General features: G+C 34.0%; 1 protein-coding gene across 4 annotated transcripts in view; it reads right to left on the bottom strand.

The window, feature by feature from the left end:
• AP3B1 (adaptor related protein complex 3 subunit beta 1) overlaps positions 1-12249 on the bottom strand; it is a 157913-nt gene that overhangs the window by 73737 nt on the left and 71927 nt on the right. For all 4 annotated transcript variants that reach the window (XR_012635523.1, XM_074932049.1, XM_074932048.1 and 1 more), the window contains one exon: positions 9381-9490. Coding sequence is in view for 3 of the 4 variants with exons in the window: in XM_074932049.1 (XP_074788150.1) it covers positions 9381-9490 (110 nt within the window). In the remaining variant the exon portion in view is untranslated. The remainder of the gene's footprint in view (positions 1-9380; positions 9491-12249) is intronic.

Genomic DNA, 12249 nt, shown 5'->3' with positions numbered 1-12249 from the left:
TGTGGTAGACTGAATAGTCATACAAATGTAAGATACAGATTCTGTTCCAGAAACAATAAAAGTTTACAAGACAAACAGAGCAGGAATGGAAACAGAGGAACATGGAAGTGACGTGTTCAGGTTCACAGTACAAGTTGGTGGCAGTTGGGAAGAGAATCCAAGCCTTCAAAGTGTGATTAGGAATTCTTGCCACTAGGTTACACTAAACACCATGCTGAAACAAAACAGTGGGGTTTTTGTGACTATATTCATATAGAAATGGTTTCCAGCAATACAGCTTCCTCAAAATCTGCTTATCTACTTTAGAAACTCAAGAATTTCTTTAAGACTATTGCTATCCTTCATTTTTATTTAAAATTTTATGATAGTAAGATTCATATTTTTGCATAAGTCCAAGGCCACTGGAACACTGAATTTTGGAGACACAGGAGTTCAAATTCAGGATTCTCAATTTCTGAATTGGATCTATCTATTCCCTTAACTGAAACCAGTCTGATGAGAAACTTCACACAAGTCTTACTGTTTTGGAACTATTTGACTGTTTCACTGAAATAACTGGCAGTAGCAGTTTTTAGATGAAATCCCAGTGTATGGTACTGACTTCAAAAGCACAGCACTGTCAAAATGGAAAAGCATAGAAGGAAACAGAAGCTCATGCTTCACACAGAGTTTAGCGAGAAGTAGTTATTGAGTTAAATGAAATAATGCATGCACGCTGTTCTCAAAGGTGAACTAGCCTATATTACCTGGTGGTCAAATTAAAAATTGCATCTGTGTTAGACACCTCCCTAAAAATATTGATCTCCTTCCTTAAGAGGAAGAAAGAAAGTATGCAATGAGAAAATTCTACACAGAAGCATGTCTTGCATAGCATCTACACACTATGGTGCTCTCATGTGCTGTGCAGATTCTTGTTCAACAGATGTTGAAATATTACGGAAAAAACATAACTGTTCTATCATATCAAATGACTGGCTGTAGTTTAGAAAAAAAAAAAAAGCTTCCAAGTGTGACTGCAATTTCAGCTAATTTTGCTGTTTTTATAAAAAAGTAAAAACCATTTGTACTAACACCTTCTGTTATTCCCTACACTACAGTGATCTTTTTAAATAAGCTTACACCAAAGCCAGCACAAGTTCTGTCTTAAGTAAGATAACTTCAGCATTGTGGTTCTCAGAGCAGTCATTCTTAGCATCTTTTACATGTTTTAATTATTTTTACAGCATATGTCAGTTATTCATATATGAGTATCTATTTTTTAATATTACAGTGGGAACAAACTATTAAGTATCCTACCTACCCTGTATACACATAAAATTCGAAAGTACTGCTTTCCAGTTATACTCATAAAATGTAACAGAAAGCAAGTAAATACCAAAGTTCAGGATAGCAATTCCCAAACTACAGCCTCCAGTCCCTAAAAATGGTCCACTAAGCCATACTAGAGAAATACTAAGTGTGTTCACAAGGAATTTTAATGATTAAACATGATTACTGCTCAAAAAAGTCTAGGAATAGCTTTGAGTAAAATCCTGACAATACCTTCCTCTATACTTCACACTGTTGCAAATACACATACCAAGAAAATTATAAGCAGGCATGTCATAGGGAAAACAGTGGACTGCCTCTGCTGCAAGAGAAAACAACCAGATCATGGCAAGACAGAATACAGGAGTCCAACAACAAAAACATCTCCTCAAGAGATAAATGCCAATTCTTTACATGGAAAAGGTATTTAAGGTAGAATTAACGTAATGTTGTAGGAGTGATATAATACAGTGATTTTTACATAAATATATGTAAATACTGATTGAGATACAGATTTTTTTTGTGAATTGATGAAAAATGTAAATGGCCTTGGAACTTACATTGTGAGAGAGGGGAACAAGGTACTGAACAACTGCACTAAATATAAAAACTTTAAATGCAGTCAGAATATGTTCTCCTGTGAAATGGTTAGACTGATGCCATTACTGTACACGGATTTCAGAAGGGAAAGAGGTTATTTCTAATGTTCCAAAGGTTACACTGCATTAAGACCTCACTCCCAATCTATTATTTTAAATTGGGCTAAAGAATAGTAATTGAGTGGTACATTAAATTTTCCAGTATTGGAACAGTTCAAGTTGCCTGCTGTACAGATAGATACCTCTAAATAAGAATATATAGTCAACTTCAGATTTCAGTTATGCTAGATTTATTTTTCTAAAATATTTCATTATAGACTTGTTAAAATACTAGAATTCTATAACAGATCACCAAGTACCACAGTTTGGGCTACAGCCTATTAGAAATATCCCTTTTCCTGTTATTGTCTTTCCACAAAGCAAAAATAGCTCACAGAGCAGACCAATTTCAGTAATAGTATTAATTAAGAAAGACAAACATCAGTATTGCACTCTTCCTAGTCAAACCCAGGTCTACACTTTAAAACCACAATGAAATATATTTAAATATATTTAAACAGTGTGTAAATATACTTAAACAGTGTGTATTTAAGTACAGTGGTTTACTCCTTAAAGCTTTTTCCCAGTTTACAAAATGTTACTATTAGAGTAATAAACTAGTTTTATCATGTAAAATAAATAGACTAAACAAAGCATGATTTGAAAAATAGCAACATTGGAAGACAGATGAAATTTCTCATGAGACTCTGCTTTTTAACCAGGTGTTTACCTTACTATGTAAATACTGTATATATTAAAAACAATTTTGTGCAACAAGAATCAATATTAATTAGAGACTTTTCGAATCAAATCCTGAGTGGAAGCCATTTTAATGAAAACTGTATGTGTAACTGATGAACCAATGTTTCTGTGTCACTAGATTCCTTTGGGGTCAAAACCACACAATATTTTCAGATTTCTTTTTTCCTACTTAAGTCTTCCAGTCCTCAAGCATGTAACACCAAGTGCATGATCCTGCAGCTGTTATTTCCAGGGCATTCAAAACAGCAAACAAGAAATGAAGCCACTTCTAGACCTTCATTGCCTTTTGCAGTATAGCTGCAATAGGAACCTTGAATTGACAAAAACGCAGGAAATAATACTTTCATTATTCAGCCCTGCTCTGCATTATCCTCAAAGGCAAACAGGACTGTAAATTACTTTGCCTGATGTTTTATTCCATATGCCCTGAGCAAGTGGTTAAGTGCACTTTTTAAGCCTTAGTACCAGAAGGCAGTTTCTACTGCCACTTTAACCCATTACCTGCCTGGAGGAAAATAAATAAATGGTTAAAAAATAAAAAATAAACCAAACAAAAAACCAGCCAGACTCTCTTCCCTCAAAGCAAGACTGCGGTTACTTACAGGCATTAGAGAAAGACATTATAAAGGTTTTATAGACCACTCTAAGCAGTGCAATTAAAAAACTATTGCAGTTCAGCTCTAATATTATTACACAACATACTAAAGTACAACTTAAAATCACCAATTCTGGTTATTCACATTTGTCACAAAATGAGGAGATACTCAAATTGCAATTGAAGTCTAATTCTCTGAATCCAGAAGAAAATTTGCATTTTTTCACATTTTACTTGGAACCAGGAATGGAAAGAGGAATGAAGTTGATGTGAAATGTCAGACTGGCAACAAGAAGAAAAGGTACACAGGAAAGTATAGGAGTAAAATACAAGTGTTGTTTTTTTGTTTTCAAATGGTAGACTTTCAAGGCCTCCTCCATTATTTGAACCTCTACACATAAAATTGGTTTTAAAAAAGATCTCCACTGATGACTGCCACCTCTTACATAGTGTACTGGTTTTGTTTAAATTGTGCTTTGTTCAAGTTGAATATTTGTTTCAAGTTCAATGTACAGTGTCCCTGGACACAATGTCCCAAAGGCCATGTATTCCTCTCAAATTCTAAATTATTACATAGATATTAGAGCAAGCAAAACCAAACAAAAACAACTGTCCATTAAAGTGTTACATAAAGGTTTAAAAATACATTATTAAGGTGTATCCTAGGGAAAAGAATGTAGCTGGAATCTGAAGCTTGCAGAACTGAAAGACATATGAACATATCAATGTCATACCCTGTGATACCTTCCCAACATTGAAGTAAAGGAGAACTTAATTAAAAAAAAGCAAGTCATCTGCTGTGAAGCCATATCGGAAGCACAGCAATAAGCATATTTACATAGGAATACTGCAGAAGAACTTAAGTTTGTTATTGTTGGATGAATGGACAGAGCAGTAACAAAAACGCCCAGTCCCCTATTCTAGTAATAAACCAGTAATTAGTAATTCTTAATTGCTTCTGTAATTGACGTGCTTTTCCCCACACATTAAGCTATTCAAAGTTACATACATCTATCTCATTTTTCCTCCAAATCTGCAACTCCTTATCCTGTCTTTATCCCATCAACAAGTGTTCCTCCACATCTCTAGATCAGAAAACATTTCAGACTTCTCTCATATTCTCATTCATATTCTAGAAGGAACTAGGAATAAGTCTGTAATGAAAATCAAGAATGTCAGAATTCACCAGCTATCAAAAGAAAAAAAACAAAACTGTCTTAGTAGTACTGCATGAAAAAGTCTGGAGCAAAATCACACTGGAACTACAAGATTCCTATCACCCAGAAAGCAATCACTGCTGGGTACAATGTACCATCATAACTTATTTTTCTAAAAAGAAAAATGCAGAAACTAATTTGGACACTAGTGCAGTTTGTTTATATGAGGAAATACACAAATGTAGAACACCTCTGAGACATTGCCCAGAGAGGTTGTAGGTGCCCCCTCCCTGGAAGCGTTCAAGGCCAGGTTAGATAGGGCTTTGGTCTAGTGGAAGGTGTCTGGGCCCACGGTTGAAACTGTGACATGTAAGGTCCCTTCCAACCTAAAGCATTCTGTGACTCTATGATTCTTACTCAGAGATAGTTCTTGCTAGGTTGATTTAAATTCATTCATTGCTAAAATGAATTAAGATAAATCAAAAGAGACACACTTTGGATTTAAACAAAAGTCTCTTGTGTTAATCCAGTTTAATCAATGCAGTCCAACCAATACACTTTAATTTAATTCAGATTAAATGGGCAAGTACTTGCACTTAGACAAATTCTGGACCACAGGTGTTTTGAAGGAAATATTTTCTAAGAGTAGACTATTCCACACATATTTGGCAACATTCTAAAAACTTTTGAAAAAGCAACAAACCAACTTTAAAAATGTCATCCTTTACAGGGTGGAAAAATCACTCTCATTAATAGAAAAGGACTAGATAATAGAAAAGATAAAAACCCAGTTACAATGGAAGGCAATCATCAGATGTCCCACAGGGAGCTGTAGGTGAAAACAGGCTGTTCAACAGATCTCCAAGTAACCTAGAAGAGGGCTATTTAGTGAGGAGACAGTCTGCTAAAACAAAATTATTCCAGGTAATCGAAACTAAACCAGAGTCTAAAAACTTCAAGATGAGTCATCAGTGACACTTAAAAATTCATCAGAAGTGGTGCAGTTGGCCTTGAAACATTAATAACAGGACTTGGAAAAAAAAATTCTATATACACTGATGGACCCTTAACTATTTATAGGGAAAAATACCTTAGAATCATGAACATTTTCAGAGAATTGTAGAATTGTTTAGTCAATGTTTTACAGAAGTCAAAAGGCACACAACCCCAAGAAAGTGAGATAAAAAATACAAAGCAAGTAATATCATGTCACTGCATAAAATTTTTCCTTTTTTTCCTTCATAGTATGACTACTGTGTGCACTTCTGGTCACCCCACTTCAAAAACCACACAAGTATCAGGCAAGACAAAGAGAAGGGGGAAAGGCTGATCAGAGATATGGAATATGAGGAGAGATCAGAATTTTTAGATTAGTAAGCATGATGATGTGGATAGCAAACTCAAGCTTCAGTAAGCAGCTGAGAAGGTACACTGAAGATGCATCACAATGAACTTGCTCTTATCTTTAAATCCCTTTCCCTAAAGCACCAGTTTTGAAGATGAGACTATGCTATTAAGAGGACTTTTGAACTCAATCAGTCTCTCCTTCTTTAAATGGTCCTTTCTCACATGAGTATTTCTTAAACTGTCGCTCTAAAAACTATACACACAAAACTAATTCAGCTGACCTCACAGTGAACACCTACCACAAACTAGCACTGCCTAGATCTCTGGCCCACAGCTTACCAAAGTAATTAAACTGTAAAGCATGATGACATTATTAACACATTAACAGCCAAATGGAAACATTTTTATGATTTTAAAAATCAGAGTTTAAAGAGATTGAATTATTCTCTTGTTTTATATCTTTACAACACCATCAGAGACGCATTTCTCAGTTACAGCTTTTGAAGTGTGTGGAGGAAAGCAGCTGGAATATAGCTAGACAGAGCTGTACTATGCAAAGGTCTAGGTACTCAACAAATATGACACAAAATAAACCTCACAGATCTTTGCCTGGGCACACCTGAGATAAAAGTTTAAGGTACAAATGATAACTTATAAAAGCAAAAGAAGGAAAATAAGCACTCTTTTCAGATATGTAAGAAGACATCAATTAAAGGGCAAATTGAAATGGACCTAATCTAAACTTTACTGTAAATGAGTTGGTGGTGTACCTGAGCTCAGTAGTTCTTAACTGAACTTCCTAGTATTTCTTACAGTTAGTCAGTTATATTTAGCTTACTATCCATCATATCACCTTCTAAATGGCTTCTGTAGATGAAGACAAGAATAGAGACCAGATGAAGATGATGAATGAGTAAATTTCAGACTGGATTACCTGAAAGAAACGTTGCTACAGTAGGTTTTTAAGCACCTCATCACTGACAATCACAATCTCAGGCTAACACAAGTGAAATTTATAACAACATGAATAAAATAAATTCAGGCACCAACCCAAAAATGTATTCCATCCAGTTTACACCAATTTTGTTTATTTTATTGGCTAAGTGTTTATCATTTACCTAAACTAAATCATGACAGAACAATCAAAAAGTTTATTTTTATGTTAAGAGCTTTTAGATTTAATTGTATTTAATTCTGTTCCTGCTTTTGGTTGTGTTTTAATTTCAATTGTATTAATTTCCATTTCTATAAACTCCAAGAAGCACCACAGAATTTCTTTGCCCACACCCCACCGACCCTCCTGTTATTTTCAAGTTCTTTCAAGACCACTTTAAAGACACAGAGGAATACAGTAGGTTCTTTAAGTTTTAATTTCAATTTTAAAAGAGCCCTGAAATACTTTTCCCAACAGAAGAGCTCAGGGGAAAAAATATTCTGTGTAAAATATGCGTGTACAAAAGTGTGTGTGTATGTATGTATACTGTATGTCAATGTAATAGAAGGAATCCTTGCTTTGTGCCTCTCCATCTTACATCAGATAAAAAACAAGGTAACTATGTTATGTCTACGCACAACCACCCTAGCCATAGGAAGATCAATGTTTAAAACACACATGCAGATCTTGGGAATTCCAGTAATGCTTTATTAAATGTTGACATTTCAAACTCAGATCCTCAGTAACTATATAATCCAAACAGCACTTTCCTTAACATGTAAAAATATGCTTATCCTTTTCAGAAGTGTCTGAAAGGCTTGGGGGGTTGGGCTAGATGACCTTTAAAGGTCCCTTCCAACACAAACCATTCTATGATTCTGTGAAGGAATACATCCATTTTCAAACATAATAGGTGCAAGTTATTTCAGGATAATGATATGGCATTCAAATTATAAATATGAACTTCCAAATTTATTATTTACTCCAAAGTCCTAAATATACTGAAAAAGATAAATTTCTGGAAGTTACTGTTAAAAAATTACAGGGAAAAATGTAAAACAAGATGTACAACAATTATCATGGGGAGCCTACACCACCATTGCCACTGCTTCCTTCTTGAATAAGAAGCATGATTCAGGTACAGGTTTTAATTTTTAGTTTATTTCTATGACTGCTCTGTATCACAGACTGTTTTCCTACTACCTACCTTTTTCTGACATTCTGTACAACCTCATTATTGGCAAACATGAGTATCTCAAAGTAGTTCAAGTACTGCATGGGCTTTTTTTTCCCTTATCCAACTTACAAAAGTATTTTCTTTTCCAAAAAAATTCCTTGTATTTAAAACTTGAAATATATACTCAAAAGTATTAATTGTATAAAATAGTCACAAAACTCTTAAGTTAAACAGAATATTTAGAAAACAACTATTTTTTCTTGTACAATATGTGCAAATAAAATTACAAACTCATTTGAGGAAGTGCCAGAAGATGTGTATAACAAGATTATACACAATTCACAAGACTGTAACTATCAATCAAAATATTGCACAAATTTTCTGAACACAGGTGATCATTATAAAATAGGTAATACTTATTTGATATGTAATTAGCAGGAGTATCTTATAGCCTCTTCTGATTCTGGATATGGGCAATACAGTAGAATTGTATTTATATCAGTGACAAAGTTTGATCATCAACTCTTAGAGGCCAAAGATTTATTTGTTTAATCTGTTCAGTAAGCATGAACTGAGAAGAGCACATTTCTTTTTTTTTTTTAAATATTCTAAACTTTGCCAAATTCAACTATGGAAAATAGAAGATTCACTGATTTAGAAACTATTTACTGCTCCATCATCAATACATGTGTAATTATATGACACTAAACAATCCTATTTATAGCATTTACAGAAAAATTACTACAGACAGATCAAAATCTGTCACCTCTGGACTATGATGCAATAGATAGCTAATAGTCTTCAGTTCTATACTATAATTTAGGATAGACCACTAAATGTTTTATCAATAACTGGGACTGTGAGGAGAATTTGGTAAGTACATATTGACATACCTAAACGTTGATTTAATCTAAGGAGAGATAACGGGCAATAATGCAAATTTTACTGTTAAATGTCAAAGAATCTTAAAACCTGGAAGATAAAAATGCAGCTTCAAGAATCACTGCAACACACTCACAGCAGTTTGTCTGGTACCAGGGAAAGGTCAAGTGATTTGTGGGTAGGGAAGAAGATCTAGAATAAATTTTTTTAAACTTTATCCCAGATCAGTAAGACAACAGGCTGAAAATCTGCCTGATGCTTTGCCTTATTTTCATTTCACCATACCCAACCCATGTTCTAAACCTGCTACTCATCTTGGCTTAATGATACTAGCAATATTCAACATTTCAAGGGATCTCTTTCAAAATAGCTTCCCAGATCTAAGGCACAAAGTGAGCCATCTGATAGCTTCCATTTATTTTTCCTTAAGATTATGAAAAATGATATTTTACATCAAAAATAAAAAATTAAGTTGTATTTTTCTAATATATCTATATCCAATTATGGCCCAAATTCAAAGGAGATGGTGTGATTTTTAGCAGTCAACAAGGAAAATAAGACACTATGCACAAATACTCACTGTAATGTTATCCAAGAGTTTGGCCATATGCTTAATAATTTCACCATGGTGTGCTGGCTGGGTTTGCAGCAGTTTCTTAATGACAACGACACTTTCAGCAACTACAATTTCTGTTTAAGACAAAACAAATTATTAATATTAAAAGCATTTATGGCAGAGAAAAAGCCATAAATAATTGATCGTAAAAGATGTTATCAGCTTTCAAAATATGCTTTGCAGAACTGAATTCTGCTTACTTGGTAACAAAGATGTAAACCACTCTACTAAGTAATACAAGTTCAGCTTCCAGAATCGAGTTATAAGCAGCAAAAAGAGGACACAAATGTTCTAAATGTAAAAATATCATCCCATTACATAGTTTTCTTGAAATTGCTTTTTAGTAAAGCTGTCCTTTATATTTTTCCTTTTCAAATTGAGAAACAGCATGAAAAGTTTTCCATTAAAATTATGCATAATCTTATGTAATTTGCTGTCTGCATTAAAAATACATACACTTGTTTAATTTTCGAAGAAATATACAATGTTAAAAGTAACAGCTCATTCATAAAGAAGAGAAATATCTAAAGATTTTCTTTGCAGTTTTTCTCCTTCTTAATGGTCTCTCTCAGGTCTGTAACCTAATCTCTAGTACATTCAAATGAAGCTTATAAATAGCAACCTATTTTAAGATTTATGCCAAAGGCATGTATTAGAGTGCTTAAGTACAGTAACAAGTAGCATTCACAGCGTGATCAACTTGTAGGAAATGTACAGTTTTTGAAGCTGAAAAAACCCCACTGGTGGAGAGCTAAGCTTCTATACAAGAGTAAACTCAGGATGTAAGGAAAATGAAGGAAAGTCAAACACAGCCAAAGCTGAAACCAAAACAAAGACTACCGCAAGAGTTCAAGATAATTCTAATTTTTATTTATACTACAAAAAGGGAGTAACTATTTCTCCTAAACTATCAATGATTAAAACAAAGAAAAAGCCTAACTACCATTCGTTAAATATCACAGAGGTATTCCTACATTAGAAGAATTAATCTGACACACGGACCATTCATTCAGCAATTAAGCAAGCTGAAGTTTCAAAAGAATGGTATGGGGAAGAGATGTCTAAACTTTTTTTTTTTTTTAAGAAAGTGAACTTCTTCATGGAGAAAGCCTTTCCAGAAGCTTCAAGCATGCATCATTATGCCATAAGCCTCTGAAATGCTTAAATTTTAGCTTGCAGCTTTTTGTGTCATCCTTTATTTGACATGGCATCTCAGTCATTTTTTCTAGACTAATTTCTTGAAGCAAGGTTGACTTGTCCTCTTATCTCAAGGTCTTGCACAATCCTAAAGATCAAGTTAATTTAGATTGTGTTTTGCCAGATATTAAAATAAGAAGACAATTCTGAAAACTTTAAAATTGCAATCTGGAATATTTAGAGTGGGGAACATTGTAATGACAATCTTCACCATTACGTGTTTTGTGATACTACTTAGCAAGGGGAATGGTTAAGCAAAATAAAACTGAACCCAAAAAACCGAGTGGACAGGAAGGCATTATTAAAAATGCTTGCTGGCAATGTAGAACTGATCATGGTAAAATGAAGTGCAGTAGATGACATGTCACCAAAGGAACTACTTTCATGCAACCCAAGGCAGCAAATTTAAAGAACTGAACCAGAATTGTAAGCAAGTAAACTAGTATTATTCATTTTACATGAGTCTAGATACCAAAAAAGAAAGTAGAAAAAAAACCAAAATGAATTTCTATTAGAATAAGGACTGACATAGTCCAGAAAAATAAAGAGAGGCTCTTTGAGGCTTGCTTTGTGAACATGAAAAAAATCAAAAATGACACATTTAGTTTCAAAGACATAAAACCCAAAACAAAATGGGGAGATAAAACTGGCATTCCAAATGAGCAGTAAGAAAATTAAAAAATTTAACTCTGCTAGAATTATCAAAGAAAAAGTGCATACAAGGCAATCATAAATGAATGCAAGAATTTCAGAACAGAGTGTAAATCATATTCCATCTAAGCAGTCATAGAAAGTAAATCAAATTCTTAAAATAAAGACTAAATATCACAGAAAATCTGATCAGGAATGCCTTTATCAATAAAGAAGTCTACAAGAGGTATCAGCAACTTCAATTTTCATGAGTCATAGTAAAAATCTTAGTATAGTGTTCACTGCTAGCTTTCTTCAAACAATTTTGAAGCAATATGGAAATGACTGAGTAGGATAATCTCTGAAGACCCTGGAGCATGACAACTCCTCAAAAACCTAAAAAATATTCAGTCATACAATGTTCCATTTTGTAAAATAATAATGTACATAAAAAAACAAGGTAGTGGACTTGTGGGGACCAAATTACATACTTTTTCAAAATCAAGAATCTGGCCACATTATAATGGAAACTCAGAAAAAGACCTTAGCAAGGAGTGTATTAGCAAAGAACCTTCAAAAGCTGCATTCTGAAATACTACATTTGATACCATTCATACCAATTTTCTTCCACTTACATTAACTGATACTTGCAGAAACTGAAACGTGTAACTGAAGACTAATTTATCCACAGTCTACAATTTGTATAATTACTATTTCTAAAAGCAGCAAAACCGCATCAACTGTTTTTGGAAGGAATATACCAGCTGAATCTCACAGCAAGTCTGTACAAGTGATTAAGTGCACCCTCAGCAAGTTTGAAGACAACACCAAGTCAAGTGATGCAGCTGACACACTGAGGGACGAGACGCCATTCAGAGGGACCTGGACAAGCTCTAAAGGTGGGTCCATGTGAACCTCATGAGGTTCAACAAAGCCAAGTGCAAGGTCCTGCACCTAGGTCAGGGCAATCCCCAGTATCAATACAGGTTGGGTGATGAAGGGATTG

The sequence above is a fragment of the Athene noctua genome, chromosome Z (assembly GCF_965140245.1).
Source record: "Athene noctua chromosome Z, bAthNoc1.hap1.1, whole genome shotgun sequence".
Lineage (NCBI taxonomy): Eukaryota > Metazoa > Chordata > Aves > Strigiformes > Strigidae > Athene > Athene noctua.
Note: the sequence above shows the minus strand (reverse complement) of the source record. Positions and strands in the feature narration are given on the sequence as shown.